General features: G+C 43.0%; 1 protein-coding gene across 1 annotated transcript; it reads left to right on the top strand.

Moving 5' to 3' along the window:
- The first annotated feature begins 1,110 nt into the window (after positions 1–1,110).
- Positions 1,111–25,997, top strand: LOC133967744 (activin receptor type-1-like). The gene is made up of 12 exons (XM_062403385.1): positions 1,111–1,452; positions 12,984–13,057; positions 13,625–13,876; positions 14,759–15,031; positions 15,258–15,524; positions 16,774–16,979; positions 19,816–19,915; positions 21,322–21,468; positions 21,698–21,973; positions 23,106–23,303; positions 24,519–24,649; positions 24,800–25,997. The coding sequence occupies exons 2-12, from the start codon at positions 12,991–12,993 to the stop codon at positions 24,932–24,934; spliced, it is 2,052 nt and encodes a 683-aa protein (XP_062259369.1). The 5' UTR covers positions 1,111–1,452; positions 12,984–12,990; the 3' UTR covers positions 24,935–25,997.
- The last annotated feature ends 956 nt before the right edge of the window (positions 25,998–26,953 follow it).

Here is a 26,953-nt window from a genome sequence, read left to right as displayed (position 1 = left end):
GACACATAGGCAGTTAGATAGTTAGATCGTTAGATAGACATATAGATAGACAGAATAGACAGACAGATATATTGATATATTTAACTGAATAATAGTTATGAGCAAGGTAGTACCTTGCTGTATAATAAGTTGTTATTTAACAGATTGTCTTCTGGCCCTGCTCGCTGTGAGACATAGCGAACATTCTTATTGTCTGAAATCTGCCCAAAGCCTGAACTCTTCACCCTGAATGCTGAGTGTGAGTCATGCGCAGAGCACAAAGAGGCAGAGGAACCGTGGAACATGTCAAACACCCACAGACAACAGGTCTGTGTCAGGAAGCCGGAACATCTACTTCAGAATAAAAGTGTTAGAGGAACTGAATTAAGGAAGTCCAACATCGCATTTAACATCATAATAATATAATACACACACAGTATGCAAGTGGACATTGCGATTAATTATTATTTTTTTATAATTTAGAAGCGTTGTGATATACAGACTCTATACTCAATAGATGTAGCAAAGCTGCAATGTCAAGATAAGACTATGTTGTGTACTTATTTCACTTGATTAGTTCCTTGTTACGTTGAAAACTTAATATGTTGCGTATTTAAATATTTAACCTGCCTTTCAATCCCATCAATGTCTTGAGCATTTGGGCAGAATTGAAAATAAAGTTTACTTTTGACTCAACAAAATAAAAATAATATAAGTTCTGCGCAGGAGGTGCGCAGTTCGCTTTTGCTCAGGATGTCAATATATTTTTTTAGTACATTTTCTCCACTTTCTAACTTACGGCAAATTTTGGTAAGAAATTGAGCATGTTAAAGCCCTCAAAAAGCCAATTAATTCACCTGAATAATAATAATAATAATAATAATCCTTACAAAACTACTGTCTGTCAGTGCCTGTCAGTACTCGTGCCCTAATAAAGATACAATATTCATCCTAATGTAAAAAATATGGTTTTCAGAAACTTGAAGTCAAAGTCATAATCCAGGTCCATTCACAACTTTATTGTTGTCAAACAACACATGTACGTAAACACCTAAGTGAAGCGTTTTGCTTCATTGTGAAAGGTCAGACCGGAAGCTCTGTCCCTCTCCCGGCTGTGTGACCGGGACTCTCCAACTTCCTGCTCGGTCGCTGCTGCCTCCTCGTCTCCTCCGCTGAGTTGTGTGAAGTCAGGACGGAGCTGGTAACGTTTGGAGAAGCTTCACGTCCAACATGTGTCTCCGTCTGTCCTCTGTCCTCGACACGAGCACCGAGTGAACCGGACACTTCCCCCCCCTGTTTCCCCCGAGCGAACCCCCCGGCCACAATGCTGGCGTCGCGTCGGCTCCTCCGCTGCTCAGACTTGGGGAAACAAACCGCGTATTGTCGGTGAGTTGTCGGGAGATGGCAGAGTAGTTGGATCCGTGTCAGTGACCGAGCCGCCGTTGAAAAGCACTTTGAAGAGCAACACACGAGGTGAGTTATTTCATATTTTTTAAAACGTGTTAAATCAAAGGCAGACTGATATTCGCGGTGTTTTGTATCGAGGGCGCCAGACGTGGAGAAGTTTGCTGATTCAATGGGAAAAAAGCTTCGTGACGTCGCTCAAAAGAAATCCTGTCTGTCCCCCCCCCCCTCTCAGCCTGTTTCCTTCTTAAACTCCTCCAGATTCTTTATCAACGCTTAAACACATTTGATCAACCATACCTATTTTTTTATCGTTTTGCAAAATGTTCCTAATTTACTTTTAGCGTGTGAGAAGAGCAGCTTTTATTTTGAAACGATCGGGGTTATTGGTGTTGATTAAAGGCGACGCTCGCCAAAATAAGAGCCTTATTTCCAATCTCTCAATCAAATCAGGACTGGGGGGGGGGGGGGGGTGCAGACATCGCGGCTACTTGCGACTGAGTTGGGGGGCCCATTGTCATGCTAACAGTCGTTGGGAGGGTCGCTCCTGCTTAAAAGTGCGTGGCTCATCATCTCCCGCTGAGCACCTTTTACATCACAATCGTCCCTGCAGCAGGGGAGGAGGAGGGGGGGGGGGGTCACACTGTATGTGGGTGTTACACTTGTGTCTGGTGCCATTCGATTTTTTTTTTTAAACTCTTCAATATCCATCTTTGTGCAAAAGGCTGAAAGTGTGTTTTTTGAGATGTGTTTTCGTCTCTGAGGGACAATCGGGGGGGAGGGGGGGAGCAGGAAGTGCTGGAGAGAGGGTGCAAACTACATTACTGAGGTGTCAGTGCTCGCTGCAAACATCCAGAGATAATTGAGCCGATTAAAAGACGTGTGAATGGGGGGGGGGGGGGGGGTGTCTCACACCGAACCGCCCCCTACTCAGAATCTACTCCTTGTGCTTCACATCCCTGCTCCCATAAAAATCCCATCATCCCAAAACCCAATATACTAATCAGGTTTGATCTGGTGATGGTGACTGGGGGAGCACTTGATTGTGCATTATTGGGAAAATTATCACAACAAATTTAACATTATTTCTTTCTAAGCTAAAACGCAGATTTTTGCCAGAGAGTAAAGGTTTTGTTTTGAAACTCTTATTTATGAGCGGAGAATAAACACACAACAGTTTGCTCTTCTACAATTGCTGTAAATTGTGCTATCATACAGTTGTCCTGCTGCTCTGATATCTCATTTTCAGGCAGTTTATCCTGTATAAAAGCTTCAAAGAACATCAAAAACACTTCTTGTTGTCCTGGGAGTGGTACCGGGTCTGAGGTTTTTCCCTATCCGTTTATTTCTTGTAATTTTCCTGACTCTAGTTATTGGTTAAGGGCACAGGATGTCTCACCTCCAGCCCCATCAGGCAGATTGTGATCTGTGAATATGAGCTATACAAATAACATTTGATTGATAATAAAATTACAAAATCACAAATGTCAAACAATAGTTCTTTGTTGTAGTCTGTCCTACCTTAACAAAGCCTGGCCAAAGTCCTTTTTAATTGTGTGGTTCATTCCAGGTGACACGTCTCAACCTGTTCAGTTGACCACCCATGGATGTACATGCATGACAATCTGACCAACATATGCAGTAATAGTGTCTGGCATGGGGGGGGGGGGGGGCTTTAATCAACATGGATTAGCCACTCTGTGTGGATTTGAACACTAATAACACCCCCACCAGTTGATGCTGCAGTAGCCCGTATTAACATGTTGCTTACAGAGACAAACGACCGTCTTGTATCAGGTGTTGGGTGTCGCTCCGGTTGTTAGTGGCGGCATATTAAGTGGCAGTTAGTGGCCGTGTGTTTGTGTGGTCGCTTGATGATCTGGACAGTGTAACACCAGAGCCGACCTGTTGCTGAAGGCCTCGGCCTCCTCTTTGCGGGCGCCTGGCGTTCTCTGTCTGGCTGATAGTGAGTCGGATAAAGGGACGTCAGTCAGTCTGGGCTGAGATATGGTTCAACTCAAGGGGATCTCAGTGATCCGGTTCCTTTTAGCTGAGGTAACGGGCACCAGCCTGTTTTGTGGTGACTCAGCCTGCTATTGTGACTGGCCTCCTCCTCCTCTGCCTCCTCCTCGTCTCCTGGTCTACACAACAATGTTATTGTTTGGATGTGGTTCAGTGTCATTGTTTCAAGAGCCAATCTGTGGTAACTTAGTCCTCAAACAGTTGGAGGTTATCTGGGTCTATGGGACTGACAATGTATCCCCAACAATAGGACTCATTTGAGATTGTGTCAGGCAATGTTGTAAAACACACATTGAATTTTCTGTCCTAACTTTAAGGACTGAAATGTGTCCCATAGCAGAAGTAAGTGGCTTCTGAGTAAAGTATTAGGGTCATTTTAATAACCTTTTTTTTACACAGTCGGTTCGCGTCTCTGATCTCAAACACAGACATGCTATATAGAAATCCCAAGCTGCAGTGTCAATATCCCAGCTTTCTTCAGCTCAGTGTAAACAAGCAAAGCCATTGTAAACAAGTATAGTGGGATCTCTGTATAAAAGAGTCTATTGTCACACAACGTTATCCTATAAGTCAAAAAGTTTCCCGTCAAGATAGGGGGGGGGGGGGGGGGGTATTGGGAGATAAACCTTTGATAGAAATCTTTTTCCATGCACAGAAATATAGCTGTAAGAAGCAGCCCGCAGTTTGGCCCTGGGAACAATGTGTAAGTAGAGGGAGATGCAAGAGCTCTCTCCAGAAAACCCTGAGAGAGTTTTTGGGGGTTGGGTGGTGTGTGTGTGTGTATATGCATATGTGTGTGTGGAATCAGGTTACACAGTCTGTCATTAACAAGAGAACTGCAGTTATGAGACCAAGATAGACTGCTTCAAGTCTGAGCAAGAGTCTGAGGCTCGCTGCTCCTCCACGTAGGTGGCTCTTGAGAAAGGGAGGAGGGAGGGAGGGAAGCAAGATGGAAGAGAGCGGGATTTGGCTTGAAGCTGCACCAACCCAACCCTCAGCTATCTTGCCTCAGCTTTGGGCCATGTGTGTATGTGTGTGTGTGCTGACTTGCTAAGTTTTACCAGCAATAGACAGGCATCAGATGAGGAAGCAGACTCCAGAGCAACACTGCATGTGGGTTGAATTTGCTTCTATCTCTGTGCTCGTGTCCAGCTATCTAGAAAGGGACCCTCTTTCTGCTGGTGTTATGTTGAGTCAAAAAATACAAAAAACAACCCTTTTAATAATAACCAGCCTTATGTAGCCCAAACATATCACGATGGGAGAAGCTGTCTGGGACTGGCGGGCACTGCGGTCTCAGCAGGACACGGGAAGCTAAGAGGGAGAAAGGAGAATGAGATAAAAGACCGCCTGTGTGCCTGCCAGATATTTTGTCGTGTTTCACTTGTTTGCTGTTTTGGAGCTTGCTCTCCACCCTCCTCTTCTTCTGGTGGCTCTGCACAGACTTATCGATTCCTCCCGTTCTGGTGTTCAAATGTGGAGGAAGACCAGTGGAGACAGAGAGAAGGGAGACGAGACGTTACTGTCTGCACAGATACACACACACACACACACACTCACTTGCACATAAATCTGCAGTGCTTGTGGCTCCTCTCTCCACGCTAACCCCAGACTGCACTGGAGACAGTCTGCAATACACATTTTATGAGCCCTTCACTTGCTCCAGTGCTCTTGTCTTATCGTTCCACTGTGAGAGGGGAAGGGGGGTTATAGCTTTGTTTCAGTTGCTGCCTCGCACTGATCTCATTCCCAGTCACTGGCATGGTCTCTAAATTTGTGTGGGCACTTTGTCCACAAATTGAAAATGATACGTTTCAACTCCATGGCCTTGGGGTCATAAGCTAAAGGGGTTCTGTTATGATGGCCCTACCTCAGTGTCACATTGACAGGACCTGCTTTAATTTGGCCTGTCTATTCAGTATGTTTGACCTGAATAGGCCATTTATTATTGTCATTTGTGTGTGCAACTACATCCAAGTAAGGCTGAGCAATATGGCTGAAATCTATCTCACAATATGAACATTGTGTGATCCACCTGCCCTACATGTAAGAACCATTCACATCCTTATCTCACATTAATGACCTTATGAGAACTTGTTTATTACGGGTCTTTTTCTCTTAGAAGTCTTTCCTCTCTGGAAGACCAGGAAACTCCCGACCATTAAAGACTCCCGTTGGCAGCAGGATGTAATGGCCAGGACCACAGCCCTGTATACACATCCATTGTTTTGTTGCAGGTTGTTTGCTTAGTGCTTATCATCATGGTGGCGAGTGATTTGGTCGATGTAGCGAGTGGTTGTCACCATAGCCCCCCCCCTGACTCTTCGCCGCACGGGGAGCAGAATCAATCAAGACTAAATACTTCCTGAAGCTTTTGAGTGTTGGCACCCACCGTTCTCAGGACCGGTTGTCTGATTTACTTGTTTCACGATGGGGTAAATGCGTTTTAAATGCTGCGCCGTGTTACAAATCAAGGTGTCCTTTGGAGAGAAGTATCGCCCCAGGGCAGTGGACTTTGTGAGATGGTCGTTTGGAAGGAGTGTTTGTGCATTCCTCAGTTGGCAAACACAGCTCGGGGCCCTAAGGACAGTGTTTGAATTGGCTGTTTCAGATGTTTTTGATGGCTGTGTGAAAATGAATGTCTAATTGCTATGGCGACCACTGCACTGAATGTTTGTTAATAGTGTTTTCACAATGTGGTTAATCCGTCAGAGTTGTGTCTCACGAGACTAGAGAACAAAGCCGTCGCAACCTCACGAGAACCTTGACAACCACTGTTCTTTTCCACAAATTTGAGAGTGTTTGCTGAAGTTTTGCTTGTCTGTGCAGGTGATGCTCAAGTTCTACATAATCACCAGACAGACTGTTGTCCACATTGCTTGCATTCTAAACTCTCCCGACCTTTAGCATTTGTTTCTGTCTTCAGGTATCCTCTGTTTGCCCCGGGGGATCTTGTCCTGTCTGCATAGAGAACAACCCTTTTTTTGTCGAAGAATTGCAGCAGTACAAAAAGCACTTTGATTCAAAATCAAAAACGCTCCCCTCGACCTGGCCGAGTGTGTCTGAGCGGTGTTGATGGTGCAGAGGTGGAAGGTTGGGTGGGACCACAGCAGGAGGAAAAGGCGGCTGTTGTCTCTGAATACATTTGATCAAGGCTGAATACAGAGTGTGTGTGTGTGTTCGCACACACACCCTGTGTTGCACTGTATCCAAGGAACAAAAAGCATCTATGCAGTTGCCTACGATAATGAATGTGTGAGTGTCAATCGAACATAAGCAGGGGGGCATTTGCATTTGAGTACATTCCTCACTTTGTAAAAGGAGGCAGCTGCTCAGATACTGTAGGGCTCTGAAAGACGGGACACTACAGATTGCACATATTATTCCAGGGGGCCACAGTCCTTCTTTCACCTCCCGTTTGATGAGGCCTCTGGCTAGGGAGGTGTGTTTCCAAAGGTCACTGAGATTTGCATTTGCTTCATTTGAAAGAGCCATGCATCTTTCACACAACCACCCTGTATGACACAAAATGTTCAAGAGGGTTTTTACATTATATATGCTTTCACTCTTCTAATAATGCTGCCCATTTAAAAGCTTGAGTTTGGTTTTAAACTCAAACTTTTATACAGACACAGTGTTTTCCCCAGAATATTTATTACAGTGGTGCACCTCGAGGACACTTCAGACCTGTATTTACGCACATTTGGAGGAGAAACGTCTTAAAGCCTGACTGAAGGACTCTGGAGTCCCAAAAAGCTGTAATAAATATTGAAGAATGATTTTCCTCCACACAGAATGCTACTTATCTCTTTTTATTGAGCATAACTAAAAGTGAATTAAATGCGTAATGAGCCAGTGTTTCAGCAACATCAGGAAAAGTCTTTGCACAAGTTGCATCAGTTTAGTTGAAGTTTGTAAAGTCTTTGAAGTCGGCACCCCATACGATCACGATATTAATAAAAGTATTTTGATTTGTACATTACGTTACAATTTGAAACACAGGTCCCAGAACCCCATTACATCCCAAATAACTTCAAAGTGGTGACTCATTAATTTGCACATCTCGTGTGCAACAAAAACAAACACTTTCGCCTCATTAATTCTCAAGTTATGAGCATTTCACATCAGAAAAATAAGTTGTTATAACTTGAGAAGGAATAACGATTCACAGATCTTTGTTTTGCTTTCACAAACGATGTACAAACCAATGAGACCATCTTGGAGTTATTTGAGCCTTTTAATTGAAGCTGACATAAGAAGCCTAAACTTAAATTTTGTATCTTTCCTTTTTTTTTTATCAAACTGAAACACTTTTATTCATATCCTGAGTGCATGGGGATTGTACGAGCTTTAAAAGTATTTCTATAGATATAAGTATTTGCAGACTGTCTTGCATTGCATCTAAAGAAAGGTTCACTGAATCAGACGCACAGCTTTGACTCCTCCTGACCTCTCAAAATTCAAAGTGTTTGAAATGTTGGGGCCATAGTGTAACAGTGGGACTGCTAGTGAAAGCCATATCCACAGCAAATCAGAATATACTGCATGCAATGCAACATTGCTTTCAGAAATCTTGCGCCGAAGAAATCCTTTGTCGGGAAAGGATAATTCGCATTGATGACAGGTCTCATTTGTTACAAATAAGCTCTACATTTTTACCAGACATTCATTACACAACTTGACCGTACACAGGTTTTATACCAAGTCTGTATTGATCCATCTTGCCCAGTGTGACATGCAATGACTGTGCTGGATTGCTGCTTTCTCACAGTGGGTAGGGGCCATCAGCCAGACGGCCACTACACAACAAGCCTGCCACTAGACAACACTACTTATATATTGTTTGATATTGGTTTGCTTCGATGTATTGCAGAGGTAACAGTGTGGGCTCGGTATGTCCTCAGACACAGATAGAAAGGCTTATGCATTGTAGATATAATTTCATTTCATTTCTGTTCGCCCTTCTTTTGAAGGTAAAATATCATTTTTTTCTACATAGACAAAATAAACACAGTTATATAAAGTGTGTTTATTCCCTGCAAAAATGTAAGGTTGTGTATTCTTTTAATGTGGTTATCATCAAGTGTTGTATCAGGCTGTAGGCAGAGAGAGGATTTTAGACTGAGGTGAATGTGTTGATTTGCTGAGCTGTAGTGTGAATATGAATGTGGGTTGCTGCAGTAAGAGTGGCTTTAGCCCTCAGGTCTATATTACACCCACATCCACCTAGGAGCGAACCATCTGTGTGTCCCTGATGGCATGCTGGCACCTCGGCTGTCTGGGTCTGGTCGGGGACGAGGACAGGGACACAAACAGCAAGGCTCCGCATTGCCCCAGTCGCTGCCTGTTTCTTCCCTCGCCTCCCTGCAGTTTTGCTGCAGTTTCCTCGGTGCCCGGGCTATTTGTGCCATGGTAACTGTGCCAGCCTGCCTGCTCAGACACAGATTCCACCTCCCGTCTCCCTCTCTGCCAGCATGATGACTCAGCAGCTCCTGCAGGGCTTCTAGCCTCCTCCCTGCTCAACCTCAGCGATACACCATGCTCATCAGACCGAGTAGTGTTTTGTCATCCCACCTTCGCCCTGACCTGAATACAAAACTACCCAAAATATTAAGCCAACTTAGCTAATATATTTAGTTTGATCTTTGAATCAGGTTTATTATACCACCTTGAATTTATGAATTGGTTATAAAATGTATGATGGATTTTTTAGTCTATAAGCCAATGAAAACCATCAGGCACAGCGACCTTACCTGAGTCTGATCCGTTTCATTAATCTATGCGTTCCGAGAGTCTGCAGTTGTAGATAAAATGGAGACCAGCAGTGGGTTCATCCAATCCCGAGAGGCCGTCAGGAAGGTGAATTTCATCTTCTGATCGACGAGCTGCGAAACTATCCTCTTCGCTTCCAAGTCTTTTGCAGGATGGCTATGGTCCAGTTCGATATGCTACCAGCCCTGAAACCGCATATTAAAGAGGAAGAAGACAACCTTCTGCAATCAAATTGATTCTAAACCACTTATTCAATTCTCTAGAAGAACGTCTTCTACAAAGTGCGCAAAACCTAGTAAATCCAACCCGATCAAAACGCTTAAATGGCGAACAAATATTGCTTGTGTTAACATGATTGACACAAGGTGGTACATGTTTAAACATGCGTATTAGGTGTGCAAAGACCTTAAGTGTTGTGAGTTGGAATGTTTACCAATCATCAGAGCATGCTTCTCTTTGGCTTCAGGTGTACCATTCAAAGCAGTTGAGTGGCATGTTTAACATCAACATCATCATCTAATCACTTTAAAATCTGCTAGGCGTCTTAGAGAAGTGCTTATCAGTGAAGCCCTTCTGTAGTCTGATCCCTGGAAAGAGTCTGGTGTAAGGAACGTGGAGTCATAAAATGGGAACCTTGATTTGTGGGATCACTTTCATGTCCCTCCAGCAGCGCTCAGTGGGAGTCAAGTCTTAACATACTTCTCACTGGGCCTCGTCTCTCTGGGCTGTACACACTTTGGCCACTTTGTGTAGAGCTCAATGTGGACTTTATGTTTCCACACACAGGGCCAGCGCTCTTACGCATATCAGTGGTTCTGATCTCATCGTGCAAAATACCTGTGGTGGAAAAAGAGTAAAGTGAAAGACTGTACACCTTACAAAATGGTCAATTTAAAGTAATAGTACTTACTCCTCACTTGACTGAAATGAGCAGAAGTATTATCAACACCATTGATAATGCAGAATGTCACCCGAGCTGCTCTAGAGTCCAGACATTTCTCAGACATTTTCCAGAGGGGATGTGTTTGAGAACGCCAAGACAACGCTGGTTCTGGAATGTTTCCTCTCAGCCCCCTATTAACATTCCCAGAAAATGTGTGAGTGAGTCCATGTTAGAATACAAAAGGGCGCGTTGATGGCATTTCTAATATGTGATGGCTATTTGGTTAAAACCAAAGAATACAGATATCTCAAGATAAGCAAAGAGAATATGATTCTGTCACTGTTATGATTCCTCAGTGTGTTGATGGCCTTTAAACGATGCTTTTTGGTACCTAAAGCACAAGTACCTTAAATTGTACTCAATTGTAGTACCTGAGTTTCTTACAACCACAGCTTAAGACACTCGTAAATGGAAACCAATATAAACTGCTTTACCTTCACAGACTGAACGAGAGAGTTTAAATAAGGGATCACCTTCATAATCGATGGAGAAACTAACAATTTACCCTTTTTTAATGAATGTATTAATATTGCACAGCCCATTCAAGCATATGTAAAAGCTTGGTCTGTGCTTTGGTTAAGACCCATTACTCTATTAGCTTCAGCAGCAATAAACACTGAGAATTATATCTAAAGCCATAATTGCAATGTAGTATTCACACCGGTTGTCTAATACAAAACCACATCAGAGGACACAGGAAGAGGGAATAAAAGGAGAGGATGGGGGTTGAGACAGATAGAGAGCGGGGGAAATAAGAGCACTTCCTTGGCAGGATGTCAACTCTGTAAACACACTGCAGAGCGCTGCCAGAGAATTCAATACGCAGGGATAGAGGGCTGCAACACACACATTCACATGCAGCGAAACAAACGTTGGCTGCTCAGGTCGCAATTGGTCCTGCAGATGCTAGCCCGTCCTCTCTCCCTCCAAAGAATCCCTTCAGTGGTTTCCAATATCAGGATGTGTCCCGGCCACGTATTCATCAAGCAAAGCCCTTAGCAGGCATTATGATATACGAGACTGGCTGGCCATGCTTCATTTGTTTACAAGATGTAGTACTTTCTCTTTTACTGGGTGCATACTGTAAGTCTTACGGGCCAGGCGACTCCATAGGCGTTTGGATTGGCAGCGCATAGACTTACATATTTGCTGTAAACATTCATAGTAGCCCTCACATAACAGGAATGCTTGGTCGTCATTGTGCAACTCGCAGCTCATGAAAGCTTATTTAAGACAAAGTGTTTGCGTGGAAGAGACCGAGATGAGACCGAGATGATTTCAGAGGCCCGTTGAGGCTCCTTTAGCAGCAAATGTAAACAAAAATGCAGCAAATCATTTACCTACACTAATGAAGCCATTAAGTGGAGCCCCGTGACAAGCTGTACTTAGTTAATTGTGGTGAGTTATTGATCTGTCAGCAGTGTGTGAGTCAAGATACTAGGCCCTGTTGTCTTTCTACATGAATGATATATGAGTCAATAGCGAGACAACTAGCAAGACAAAACCTGTTTTTTGAGGCTCCAGACTTATCGTCTCACACCCCCCACCTTATCCCTTTGTCCTTTGTCCCCCCCCCCCCCCCCGCCCCCTGGCTTAACCATGGCCCAGCCCACCACCAGCATGGAGCCCTTCTTCCTGTCCCCCTGGGTGCTGTCACCAGGCGGCTCCTTGTCCCAATTCTCCTCCTGTAGCCCAACCTCGCTCTACTGGCCTGAGTTCTCCTCTATTCTCTGACCCACTGGCCCTCAGTTGCCCCTGGCAATACCTCCCTTGCCTCCTCATGCCCTCCTGCCCGCTCCCTGCCTTCATTCCCCCCCCCCCCCGGATCAGGAGGGGCAGACAGAGCTCCTGATTATCTCTGTGTGGCAGCCCCCGTTTTGTGCTCTGATTAAAGGAGCAGCATGTGGTCTGTGTGTGAGTGGCCCGTACCGACGCCGCCGTTGGGCTAATGCTAACATTACGTGCTTAATCATTTATGTCTGGGAGATGGGCACAAAGGCTGGGGGGGGTTGGAGGTAGCGGGGGTGTTCGGGTATTTATCAGTGGCACAGATGCACTGAGGCGCGCACACACACGCGCGCTGTCTAGATAACGGCCTGCGGTGCTTAGTGCGGCATAAACGGGGCACGCTCCGGGCCATGATGTCTCCACAAAACTCACAAATCATCTTTATAAAATGGGAAGTTAGAGGGGATTTTTTTCCCCCCTAGAATTCACAGTGTGAGCTAAACTGGTGGTCTGTTCAAATCTGTCGCTGAAAGAAAACAAACAAACCAACATAAGTACACACTGTATGTTGACGTAGCTCGAGACACATTAAATATTGAAGGATTAGACCGTCACCAGGTCTCTAAATGATAGTATTTGGGCACCCACACTCTTTCTCCCCGCTGTGCTCCTCTTTCTCCTCCTCCTCCTCTCATGTCTGTCTGCTCCTCTCCCCTCACTGCCAAGCAGCCTGTCCCTCCAACACACACACATACAACACACAGGCACAGCCAATAGGAGAGTACCAGTCTCCCCATTGCTTGCCAGTCAATGCCTTGTTTCCAGGACAACAGGAAGGCATGAGACCCACTTTACTTGAGCATTTTAAACTTGATGTTGACTCTTTTTCGGAGAAACAGGAAAAGGTCTCCCTCAGTAAAATTGCTCCCAATAATATGCTTAGGTCGACAGCTAATCCTGTTGTTATCCGTTTCTCACTTTGTTTTCTGTCGCACTTGGTGGTGTCCAGAAAGATTATTTGCAACAAATATGAAAGGTATTCTATGTAAAAGTCTCCAATGTTTTTTTTTAGACACCTTTTTTCCCCCTGTGACGCCCAGGTGTTGATTTTTTGCTTTCTCATCCCCCCCTCTAGGTCTACGATGACAGCTGGGGACATGTTTCCTTTGGTTTTGATCATCCTGGTCCTTCCCTGTTCTTGCGTGGAAGGTAAGCCTCACTGCTCTCTGAGCGACTCGTCGCAGCTCTTCACATCAGACCTGAAAGAGATCTGTAGCTAAAGGCAGGATAGATTGATGCTAGTTTAAAAGACAGGACCTGGTTGGATTTTTCACTCACGCTATCTCCGAATCTGCAACGCCACCAGTTCCTGCATAAGAACCAGATTACAGTATGTCACACGCTGTCACTGGGGTCCTAAGTACATGCAATAGCTTGAAAAGTGTGAAGATACGTTTGTCTCTCCCCCCCCTTCCCTTTTCCTCAAGATCACAGACACACAGTCTATCAGCCTCTGTGTCTGTCTCTGCCCATCTCAAGTCTCCTCAACAAACAGACTAAACATTCACACTTTTTTTTTTCTTTTCTCAACCTCCCCTGTCTGTCTCCCTCTCATCTGCTGTCTCTGTGTTATTTTACACAACTGCAGTGGTGGTGGAATGCAGTTGATACTCACGAAAGCCATATATGTCTGTGTATATATAAAATCTCTTCAAAGATGAAATCTAATGTATAACCTGATGTATTAATTGTTTGTTTTTGTGGGGTATTTTGCAGGTGAGGGCAGCGTGGGAGACTCTGAATGTTTGTGTGACGGACCGTCATGTAACAGTGGGGACAGGTGTTTCGGCCAGCAGTGCTTCACCTCTCTCTCAGTACTGAACGGGACATCAGTCCTTGAGAAGGGCTGCATTGTGGGTAGTGAATTGTCCCTGCGCTGTGGAAGCCCGTCGTCTCCTGAGCCGGTGGTCGAGTGCTGCAGTGGAGATTTGTGTAACATGAACGTCACGTTGCAGTCACTGGTGAAAGGTGAGTTCTTAGCAGCATTACATTGTGTTATAGTAAAAAAATCGACCTAGTTATAATTCAGTTTTTACTTAATACAGGGAAATGGAAGAAATTATTGACCCATCCATCTTCTCCTGACATAGTTCTATATTTTGAGCTGTATCAGTTTTTTCCACAGACTGTAGAATGCTTTAACAAATATGTATAAATGCCGAGGAGCATTCTTGTAGACTTACTAAGCAGTCGTCAAGATCAGTTGTATTTTTACCAGGTCAGGGAAATGTGTTTAAAATCAAAGACCCTATATCAATACCTTTTTCTATAACATAAATATGTAGCATAATGGCAAAGTAGCATTTAACAGTTTTCCACTGTTCTCTTGTACATCAAAACCTACCAAAAATGGCTATTGCCAGTAGTGGAGTTTTCAGTTTCTTTCTTCAACATTGAGTTGAAAAAGAAGAAGCTCTCTTACCTCGCTGTCTTCGGAGTGATTGCCAATTGTATCCATTCCCATTTCAGCCAGATCTTAGTGTCTTTTTTGACCAGTGTGAAACTTGGACTCATACATTTTAACAACTTAACGGATAAATGTTGTGATTAAGCTAAAAGTAATAGATTATTTCCATGAGATAATTTCAGTGGAGAAGAAATGAGGCTAGAAAATCTGTTAGAGTTGTTCCCTTATTAAATTCTATATGTGAGAAAGATTTTATATAAGTAGGTGTTGGAAAAATATTTTTCCGTCACATTAAAAATTGAGCGACTTTCTCAATAGCTGGCTGACACAAACATTTTCAACCAGCATGTTTTCTGATCTGAGAGAATGCCATTTAATTTAATGGGATAATAATGCTATTGCTCTAATGGGTTTCCCCCCGTATCTCTGTTTCCTCTCATCAGATACAGAACTGTCTGCTGGCAGACCAGTCCTCAGAGACCAGGAGTGTGTGTGCGAGGGCGGCGTGTGCGAGCGTGACCGCCGCTGCACAGGGCAGCAGTGTTTCTCCTCTGTGAAGATGATTGATGGGGTGGCCGTCCAACAGAAGGGCTGCCTGAGGGACGACGAAGCGGGCAGAACCACCTGTGCCATGCCACCCTCGTCGGCCCATGTTGTCAAGTGCTGCCAGGGCCATCTGTGTAACATGAATGTCAGCGTGCAGGCTCTCGGGAAAGGTGACTTTGTACACATTGTACACATTTCTCTTGGCTGACGTTCACGACAGACCTTCTGTTACTTTATACGTTGCTGAAGTTGAGCTTATGTCTCATATATTTCCCTTTAAAGACAAAACTGCTTTTATTTTTGCCATTTTAATAGACCATAAAAAGCACCAGTCATGTATATAGTGATAGGAGTTACTTATTTACCAGCTCTTTCTTCTTCCTGAATCTTTTGCAGAGGAGGAAGTGAAGGCCCTGAGCAAACAGGAGCACGAGTGTGTGTGTGAAGGCAGCTCGTGTGTGACAGGCCGTCGCTGCATGGGCCACCAGTGTTTCTCCTCGCTGACAGTCAATGGTGGCTCCCTGGTGTACCAGAAGGGCTGCTTTAAGGTTTATGAGCAAAGCACATTGACTTGCAAGACCCCACCTTCGAGAGACCAGATTGTGGAATGCTGCCAAGGGCCCCTGTGTAACATGAACAGCACTGTGGCGCTGCCTGTCAAAGGTACAGTACCCAGAATGCAACACAAATACAGTATTAGAGATGTTTCTGTTCCCTGCTATAAAACAGGCTTAAGAACCCCATCCTTTGAGTTCAGGGTTCAACTCTTTTAACCAAAATGCAAAAGCACTTCCAGACAATGTGCTGCCCTTGATTTCATGTATTCAGAAGACGAACTGAAACACATTCATTCCACTCCATCAATCTCTACTCAGAGGCTGTAGAACTGTCTGTCATGGTTGTTCTGTGTGGTTTCTGTTGTCCCGAGCTACACCTCTGTGTGGTCTCGCTCCTGGCACCTCATGAAACAGAGCTGGGGGAGACAGTGGGCAACTTGAATATTATTTAGTCATGGTCCACTTCCCACCTGTCCTCTCGGAGGCTGTCAGAGCTGGCTGACATGAGCCCAGAGGGTGAAGCCACATGGGGAATGAAGGCGATGCATGCATCTATACACAGAGCTGTTGTTGCCTTCTTTTGTCTCTTCACCTTTCCCTTGACAGCAGTCTTTTACATTTATATTTATACCTCTTTTGTCAAGTTACATATACAATAATCATGTAAAAATATGTTGCATCTCATCCTATGTTTGAGTCATGTCTAGTGAGCTTCTTGAATTAGTTACCAGTTTTGTGTATTGGAGAGAAAGAGTTCATTATTCGAGTTGAGAAAAGGGGATCATTGTCTGTGCTGTAGGCAGAGCTGAGCACTCTTTCCCTTGGAATGTTAGGAAAGTGTGAATGGTGGTCAGTTTAGACTGAGGTTCTGTTTGTGTGTCTGTGTGTGTCTGTGTCTACCCTCACCCTTAACTGGTTTCCTCAGAAAATCGGCAGTGTTTTGCATAGTAGAGTGCCCGACTCCTACCATACAAGTATTCAGTTTTTTGTCTGAACCCGAGCCCAATGTTATCAGAGATTAAAGGCACTTGCAGCATAGAAAATGGAGTAGAAAGCCATGGCTACATGACCTAATCTGACCCAGACCCAATTAATGTCAAAAATTGTGTCTGAACCTGGGTCCGGACAGTTCTGCAATGGTTTAGGCCCAGTTTCCATGGGTCCAGGGTGCTTGGTTCAGGGATCCACACTCTTCTGCAAATGTCATAGCGTCTGTTGTTTAACTTTAAACATATATACTCTATACAAAAGCCAAATTCAACGGTTAAGCATCAAGCTTAACTTTGTGTTCTAAAAAAATTACCTACATGATGGTTTGAAGAATCATCTCACGCTGTTTTTCTTGTCTCTCACAGCCGAAGTGTTGTCAAGCTACAGCGTGACCACACTGGTTGTAGTCATCGTGGCACCAATCATCGCCCTGATCGTCCTCTCTGCTGTCGCCATCCTGGTGTTCAGACGCATCCACAACAACCAAATGGAGAGGCTAACATCACGAGATGCTGAGTATGGGACCATCGACGGCCTCATAGCATCGAACGTCGGGGAGAGCACTCTGGCGGTGAGTAGTGGATTCTATAAAGAAGGTTACTTAGCACAGTGTTTGAAGGGAGAGCATCTCCTGAGCTCATTAGGGAGAAGGCTCTAAAAAGCTCTTCAAAGTGTATTTTAATTGGCTACTATGTTACATATGAACACAGAATCAAATTAAAGGCATTTATCTCAACCGCTTGCTCTATATAAGCTGCCACAAAGATATTGTGTCCATTACGCACAACTTCTAGAGAGACACAAACATATGATGTGTTTTTTAGATATTTTACAGTTCACCATCTTTAGTCATCGTGCTGCCAGTCTAATTCACAATTGGTCTATTTGCTTTATGTAATCACGCAACTCATACAAACATTTACAGGGACCAGAAAACTTGAATACTTTCAATTTAGCTGCCGCCCTTTGTTAGTTCTTGTATTAAATCAGTCATTTCAAGTGCGACTGTTCGCTTAAAACCTTAATCACAGAGAGTCTCTAAAGTCCTTCCCTGCCCCAGTTACAGAGGTGGAAAACCCCTCACAAAATTCTGTGTTGTATAAACTTGAGGGATTCAGCTGTTGGATTAGGGGACTTCTGCGTCTTTTGTTTACACAACTCATCCACAGCAAGATGGTATACAACACAAACACAAGGCTATGCTAAACATTGTTTGCCTCTTTTTAATCCAGATTTGTGATCAAGGCAGTCGTCTGGTGTCACTGTAATCAACAGTTAAATCTGCTGTGATTGACCAAACTTTGCTAAAACAGAAGTCGACTTGCAGCTTTTCAGAGACAATCACTTTTCCCTTTCACTAAAATGCTTGTCACATTTATTATTTTATCCTTTTGTCAAAGACATTTAAAATACAGACCTTCAGTTATTTTCGTTAGTTTTAATTCGTAATCAGAACAGAGAGGAGGAATCCTCAGGTCAAGACAAAATTATACAAATCATCTGGGCCTGTTTTTATTTGGAGTAGCGATGCCATGAGGGTGACATTTTCCCACTGGGTGATTAACTTGAGAGAACCCCGGTGTTACAGATTTCACCGGGGCGGTAACAAGCGAGGATCTGTGCTGGTTCAATGTCTGTGCAATGTTTACTGAGTGATATCTTTAACAATAGATATCCCTGTGATTAGATTCACTCTTCTGCTGCACTCAAAGTTGTTTCTGTGTTTAATTAACCAGTCTGTGATGGTCCACTTAACATAATAACATAAAATATCTTCAAGAAGTTTTATGATTGATGGCTTTTCCATGTTTTTATATTGGTTTTATTTTGACTTTGCATCAAACTACAAGGCTGAGGAAGTTACAGCACCAACTTCAAATCACATTAAAGCAGTAAAACCGTTAAAACCGGGGCAGAAATATTCATGGACTCTTCTTGTTTATGTCAGTAAATGTTATTAACATATAAACAGATTAACTGGTATTGTTTATGTCTTGAGTTAAGGTATTTTGTTTTAACCACAGGAATGGGTGTTGCTCTTTGTGGAATAAAAAAAAAGAGCCTTAAATTTAAACTTGTTTTGCCTCTTCTCGGTCGTTCCTGCAGTCGGTCAGAGGAATGTCTTCTGTTATTTATTTTCTCTCCACTCGACCGTGGATTGTGAGTCTTCTGCAGAGAGGTTTATGTTTTGAGGCCTGCTAAACTGATCCAGAGTTTAGGTGGAGTCCTGTGGTCAGGGTCGAGTCTGAAAGACAACCCAGAACATTTAACGGCTTACACACTGTGTAATCAAGTTGTGTGCTCCAAGTCGAGCTTGTGCCCTAACAAAAATACATGACTGTTAACCTCCAATCCCTGATTTTCAGTTTATCTTTAATTATGAAACATTTAACTAACGCGTGCAGCTGTTAACATATGATCACCTATGTGTCGGGGAGACACACAGCTGATTTTGGCTCACTCTCAAGCTGTTTCCAAAGTCCATCAATACACTCGGCAATAAAGGCCCAAATATGGAGTCACAGTATGTGTTTGTTTCAGCATAATTAAAAAATGCTTGGCAGCACCATGAGAAATGTTATTAGTAACAGTGGTTTAGCTGTGAAAAGCAAATCGGACTGAAACACATGTGCCTAACCCTCCACAGACTGCTGCCCAGAAGTCGTCTCTGATTATAATGATATTGCAGCGTTCTGATTGCATTCAGCTGCTGTCTAACGCCTTGGCCCGAATATCCCCTCATCAAAAACAACCCGTCCTCTGCAGAGTTACTCATCATTCATTTTATGGCCTCTGTCTCACATTTTTGTGTTGTGATTCCAAATTGTCTCTCAGGCAGCTCCTGCATTATGCATATGTTTATCTGAGGCATCACTCCTCTCTGTTGTTTTTCAATCCTCAACCTTCCCCCTCCTCAGTTTAGTCATTCGTTTTTTGCTGAGCACATCCTGACTTCGTTGCTCTGTACTGCCCCCCTGTGTCCCCACTGGCACTCTGCACGTGTCAGAGTGCAGGATAAACATGAAAGGCTTAGCAGCAATGCGCCTGTTTTGGAGTCTGGCTCTTGGATTAGATCAAATCTCCAGCGCCCACACCAGTCATCAGGGAGGGGGGTGGCACTTCTGTTGTTTACTCAGCAGGGGGCACTCTGCACCTCCGGCACTGACACACACACACAGTTTACCCCCCCTCATCTCATGTGGGTGCCACATCAAAAGGAGGCCTGCTTGTATTAGCATTATTTTAGTCCTGCATGCCCCTTATTTCATCATTTTTCGAGCTTGAGCCACAGGATTCCTTTGGGAAGGTTTTCATTTACACAGCTCTCTCTCTCTCTCTTTCAAATTATACACTCTCATGCAAATACACAGGCCCTCACTCTTTGTTCCTGTTTTTCTCTCTCCCAGGATTTGCTGGATCATTCCTGCACATCAGGCAGCGGCTCAGGACTCCCATTCCTTGTTCAGAGAACCGTTGCTCGACAAATTACACTCAATGAGTGTGTGGGTAAGCATCCCCGCCGAAGGCTGTTTTCATATTTACAATAGAACTGCATCAAATACAAAATAAAAAAACAGAACCCCCCCAAAAAACCGAGGCACTCCCACTGTGCAGACAAAGAAGACCCAGGCAAAAAAATGTGATTAAATCCTGAAGCAAAGGTGGTCCTGGATCAGTTTAAGCCCCTGAGCAGCTGGGCCATTTGGAAAAACAGTTTTTTGTATATACCAGGTGCATTAGCATGTTGATGGTTCTCATTCCAGCCAAGTGAAATGGAAAGTAGTTTCAGACTTTTGACAGAGCAGCAAAATAGCAAAGTTATAGGAGCGTATGGAGTAAAAGGAGTGTACCCTGCTGTGTGGTGTTTGTCTCACTCTTGGATAAATCAAATTATCAACCCACAAAGGACAAGCACTTTGTCTTTAAATAAATATTTGTCATAGTGCTGTGAAGATGTTGCTTTAGTTGAGCGAGAATGAATGTTTCAGCTTTGACCTCCCTAGACTCAAAATTGCACCAATATTTGTTTTAACATCACATGCAATATTTCAAGTGTCAGATATTCACATTTTCATACACAGGAAAATGTTGCCATCATTGAGAGTGTGTGCAAGGTTGAAACACTCGTGTTGAAATAAGAGGTTCACTCATTGTTCTAAATCACTGTCACTGTTGCCTCTAGGCTCCTATAGAGAAGCAACAAGTTAGATCAGTGTGAGTTTATATATGTCCACTAGGGGGAGAGAGAAACAAGTTGACATTCACTTACGCAGAAATGACCACACCATAGGCAAGATGTTTTAAGGTGAACCGGTCTGCAAAGGATTAACTTATCAAGTTGCCGCAGCTGTACCAGTCATCAGGAACCGACTCTCTACACATTTGAAGAATACAACTCCAAAACCTTTTTTTCTTTTAGCTTTTTCTTGTTTCCCCCTAACTTCTTACATGGATATCTGGGTCTATGGCTGCTCCAGGTTTGTCTTTCTTCGTTAAGCTCCCAGTAATCATTTGTAACATGCAAATTGGTGAATGCCGAAGCGTATCAGTGTTCAGGTTTTTTTTTCCTGGAAACCGCCCCCTACAGAGAGATGATGAGGGAAATGAGGCAAAAAAACAATCCTTTGAGGCAGCAGAATTTAAATTATTGTAATTCTGGTTCTATAAGTAATCACACAGAGGCCTTTCTTATTACATGTGCAAACACAAAATTGAGTATTTGTGATTGTACCTGTCTATTACAGTTTATGCTCTTATTCTTGCTCTTTTATTTATCGTACATTGTGTTTTTTGAGGAATAAAAAAAATGTGGGATTTGAATTGAATCCTTCCTTTTGGAGCAAAGACTCGATCACATGTTGAGACCTTTGCACTTTTCTTAACAATTCTCTTCCTGTGTTTGTAACTTCCAGGTAAGGGCCGTTACGGTGAAGTGTGGAGGGGTCAGTGGCAGGGGGAAAGCGTCGCCGTCAAAATCTTCTCCTCCAGAGACGAGAAGTCCTGGTTCAGAGAGACTGAGATCTACAACACAGTGCTGCTGAGACACGAGAACATCCTGGGTATGTAGCAATGTGACCCACAGTGCAGATTGAACAGGATTTGAGAGAGCTTACACCAGGACACAAGAAACATCATGATCATTGCACTATTTTACTTGTTTCTTGTGAAGCACTTTGTAAGTGGGTTTTAAAAAGCCCTACATATGGTTCATTATTATATTTACAGACACTGTGCTTCACTGTGCAAACCTTCTGACAAATTGTATTTATGTATTTCTCCCTAATGCAGGCTTCATAGCTTCAGACATGACCTCGAGGAACTCCAGCACTCAGCTCTGGCTCATCACTCACTTCCACGAGATGGGCTCCCTGTACGACTACCTTCAACTCAGCACCCTCGACGCGTCCAGCTGCCTCCGCATGGCCCTTTCCATCGCCAGCGGCTTGGCACATCTCCATGTCGAGATCTTCGGCACCCAGGGAAAACCGGCGATCGCCCACCGAGACCTCAAGAGCAAAAACATACTGGTTCAGAAGAACGGCCAGTGCTGCATCGCTGATCTCGGTGAGAAAACGATAGATATGCTTTTTATTTTTCTCTCTATTTGTGAACTGTGGTTCCTAACTTTTAAACTTAAGAGCTTTGAAAGTTTCCTAAACTTGTCTTCCTTTTTGAGATGTGGATCAAATGTAGTTTTCAAATCCCTTCACAAGCCGGGGTGGACAATCATACACAGTTTGATCCTGCAAAACTAAATTTCAAATTCTAGAGCTCAAGAGTTTCCAAAGATACAGATTACGTAAGGCTGAATTTTTTGACAATTATAAAAAGACGATCGGTCTATTAACAGAGTTTTTCTATTAGATTGAATAATGCAGGTTTAAAAATCACTGAAACTTGGATTTGAATTTGTATTCCAGCTTTATTGATGTGCTTTCACATGAAAATTCACCTTAAGTGAAAGGTGATTTTGAACCACCTTAAATGAACTGGAATTTAGCTCAATATAATAGTTAATGGGATTTACAGAGGAGAAGCATCTGCAGTGTTGTCGCTCAACTGGCACCCCCCCCCCCCCCCCCCCCCTTTGTATTTGTTTTTAATGTCGACAGCCAGTGCAAAATGAACCTCCTTTCCCCATAACCAAAAACAACTTGTAAGAGCTCTGTCCACTTCATCTATCGAAACGATGTTCCATTAGCAGATACGTCCAACTCGGGTACAAGGCGTAACCAGACAACAGGCCTGACATGTTTACAAGCTCAATGTAATAAATTCTGCTCGGGATGACACAGTCTGCGAGTCGTCGGTCTCCCGAGAGAGTTGTTGTTATATTGGAGAACATCCTGTATGGGGGGGGTGGGAACCAACAAGTAGTGATTCAGCATTAAATCAGCCGACTGTGTATTTTTACACTCATCTGCTGAAAGGGGGAAAGTTTTCTCTGTGCCCACTTAAAAGTGAGAAGCTTCGGACATGGTCGAACCAGCAGGATTTTCTGAGTTCACGACCCAATGATGAGGCAGCCAAATGTGGCTTACAAAAATTGTGATGTGGAAACCTGAAGCCTTCTGTGCACACACACACACTGAGACAATACTTCTCAGTGATGTAGGATACAACTTAAGTCCAAGTTTTAAAAAGTACATTATTTGCATATTCAAATATTCAAAATCTATGTGTGTTTTCTTGTAAGGCCTGGCAGTCATGCATTTTCAAGACACCAATGAGCTGGATGTGGGGAACAACCCTAAAGTGGGCACAAAGCGCTACATGGCCCCCGAGGTGCTTGACGACTCCATCCAGATGGACTGTTTCGAGTCCTACAAGAGAGTGGACATCTGGGCGCTGGGCCTCGTCCTGTGGGAGATCGCCAGGAGGACAGTCAGTAACGGTCAGTCATGTTTTACACCAGTGGTTCTCAAACTTTTGTTTCAACAAGGACCATCAATTTAGACCATGGACCCAAGTTTTCAGTTCTTTTTTTGCCATTTGATTTTTTAGATTGTGCATTTACACGGTGAAGAAACATACCATCACTATATCAATGTCCGGTGATTCAGCTTTTCTGTTTCCTTTCTTCATAATTAAAACAGGGTCATTGCTTTAACTTGAACTTTGTAAAAGCTTTTCTGATATTGATTAAAAAGATACACTTGCCTGGTCTGTGGTCTGTGGACAAGCCAGAGGCCTCTTAGGTGAAATGAAACCCACTCTCTCCCTTCACTGTCAAATTAGTTTATTGCTCTATAATAGGGTTTGGGCTTTCAGCCACACTTAGGATGTTGATTTACCTACAACACTGTTACCGTACACCCTTTTTAAGTAAAGAACAAAAGAGTCCTGCCACAAAGTGAATCCTGTATATCCCCCTGCTATATAATGCAGGGCGTATAAAGTGTTTAGAATGCCTCCCCATGCATCTGAAATCATTTTGTTCACTAAATCAAAAACAGTTTGGAGTTTTCAGGCCTCTGCGCCAGTGACAAGAATGATATTCACCAATTGTCAGTCCATCCCATTCTTATGAACATGATGTGTCAAGATCGAGTGTTCACTTGGACTCACAAACAAACTGATTAGATTAGGGTGATCAAAGGTCACGGTGGCTTCACAAAATGTGTGTTAGGCCTCTTGACCATGATATCTCAAGTCTGCTTTTAGGGAATTTCTTAAAATTTGGATCACTTGTCATGGTGACTTCTAGAGTCTGAATTTTTTTATTTAGATTGAACCTGTACTGAATGATTGAGCCATACAACCACAATGCAATATTTCTAGTTTCATGCCATTTCACTATTATGTTTATCAGGTAGTTGTGCTTTTTGATATTTAGGGTATCAAGAGATTTTTTTTTTATATCCTTACTCCTGTTTATACACCTTGGTCTATTTATGCTCATCATCTGTCAATATAACTACTAGATACATTGTTTTGCTAATAGATGCACTGCATGAATGTGTGTGTGTGTGTGTGAATTGCAAACTGTACTGTAAAGCACTTTGAGTGGTCATCGAGACTAGAAAAGCTCTATATAAACACAAACCAATAACCATTTTACTGTTTGTATCGATTGTCCTGAACTCAAACCTCTCTGTGCTCCCTTTAGGCATCGTGGAGGACTACAAGCCACCTTTTCATGACGTGGTCCCCAGTGATCCCAGTTTCGAGGACATGAAGAAGGTTGTGTGTGTGGATCAGCAGAGACCCAACATCCCAAACAGATGGTTCTCAGACCCAGTGAGTAGACTTCAAACACTCATTAAGCAGCGCATAATTCACGTCTGCGACCTTTGAAAATCCAGTTATAACATTTGAAATTCAGTGTCACTCTAATGTTGAAATTGGAAACACGCTGATTGATTTATGTCTCCAAAACCTCCTTTTCAGACTTTAACCTCCATGGCCAAACTCATGAAGGAGTGCTGGTACCAGAATCCATCAGCCAGATTAACAGCGTTACGCATCAAAAAGACTCTCACAAAGATCGACAACTCTCTGGACAAAATCAAAACAGACATTTGAGTCTGCCGGGAGAAGACGAGAGCGGACATTTGCTAAAGACCTTTTGAAGACATCCAGGGGTTGGACCGGCTTAGAGAAATGTCAGAAATTAAAAAGACTTGGATGGGTCCCGTGCCCTTATAGTGGCACAGACCTGTATTTATTTTAAAACACTTGGCGGGGGACAAATTTTGGCATCCAAAGATGGTTTACCGGGCATTCCTCAGACAGCAAGTGGTCTTGGAAATAGGAAAAAATATCTACTCAACTTATAACACTGTTAGAAATGTTCTTCAAGGAAGAAAAAACTGTTACCTGGTTATTTGAGTAGGTTTGCATTTGTTAGAACCACAGATTTGTTTTGTTTTGTTTTGTTAAAAAAAAAAGTCAGAACATAGAAGCAGTTTCACTTGATCTCTGTAATTGTGCTTCATCGTTTGTTTGGTTTATGGTGAATTCATTTGGAAAAGAAGTCCACTTGCCAAATGAACTTGCCAATTTATCCAGCGTACTCTCTGAAACACAGCAAAGTAGTGTGATGTTTTACTTAGTGAGTCATGCACCGTTGTTTACTACGCTGTCAGAACAAGTTACTCTGGATCGCGACAATCCTGTAACACTTAGTCCAACGGCTTCTTCTCCTGATATATATATGGTCCAGTCCAAGATACTCTGTTGAAGACTTTTTGTATATCACCATGGATTTTACATTGAATTATATTACCTGTTCTATGTTTTGTTCTCCACAGCTTTACAGACACAAATGCTAAAAGAACAAATAAAATATCTGCTAGACAATGCTGAACTCTCCAGAGGCCTGTAAGTAAGCCTGTAAAGCCTGTATTCTGTCTTAACGCGTGCATTGTGGTCTTAATGCGTGCATTGTCAAGTAAATGAAGTCAAACTTCAGCCTTTTTTTATTTCTTTAACATTTTATATCAATTAGCGATTTATATTAATTAAATAGAAAAAAAAATGTATTTCACTTGTGTCATTTGTCTTGATGCTGTGTGTAGTAGGTGCTGTTATCAACCATTTCAGCAAGATGACTCTTCTGTCAATTAATACAACACTTTGGTTCATACTGATGTATTTAAACCGCGTTTGGATTTTGCAGTTGGAGTTTGTATGATTTTGGTTTTGAGTGAAATATATTAACTAATTAATGGGTCACTTAGGAACTTGTATCACATATTCAGTGACAAAGATACATTCTTCAGACTTTGATGAGCCCTTGATTAGGATTCATAACCACAATAGCTTCAGTATTAAAGGCACCCCCACCATTATTAGCATTTACAGTTTTACTTATTTTAGGTGTTTAGTGCTAATAAGCAAATGTTGGTGTGCTAACAAGCTATTCTACGATGGAGAACCAGAAGAATAATAGCGTCTAAACGTCTAAAATCTGAAAATGTGTTTGCATCGTAGCTGCTTTGAGCTAAATGCTAACACATCAGCATTTAGCTCAAAGTGCCACTATGCCTGAGGCTGTAGTGTGGCTATGGACCAAGACTGTTTATTAAGATGGACGACATAATGACTCACCTAAACTGAAGCCAAAGCTTGTTGTTCACCACCTGGTGGTTGGCTGCAGTATAGGTCATACACCTCACTTCCTCCATGTTCACAGATGGGACATGGACCAAACTAATTAGTATAAATACAGGTTGAATACATTTTTCTCAAAGGTGGTTGCTGTCATTTTAGGTCGATCTTATCACACTGTTTGGTTTAATGCTCATTTCGTAAGTTCAGTAAGTTGGTTTTAAAAACTTGATTATACAAAAACGGAGTGAAGCACCATGATTGACGGCTGAGACTGACTAACGATTGGTTGTGTGTAGGGGGCGGGACCTCGCTAACCCTGATCGCTTCTCCAAATCATGTCTACGGCACAAGATGGCAGCGCTGGTATCCGGAATATTTTGGCCCTATTTCTGAATAGTGGGAGGAACTGGAGACACCTCGTCCACCTTCATCACACAGACTATGCTGGGAACCTTTATTCAGACAAACTCGGTGTGTGTTCAAGTGTCT

Source organism: Platichthys flesus, chromosome 13 (assembly GCF_949316205.1).
Source record: "Platichthys flesus chromosome 13, fPlaFle2.1, whole genome shotgun sequence".
Lineage (NCBI taxonomy): Eukaryota > Metazoa > Chordata > Actinopteri > Pleuronectiformes > Pleuronectidae > Platichthys > Platichthys flesus.
This window is presented reverse-complemented; position numbering and strand designations above follow the sequence as displayed.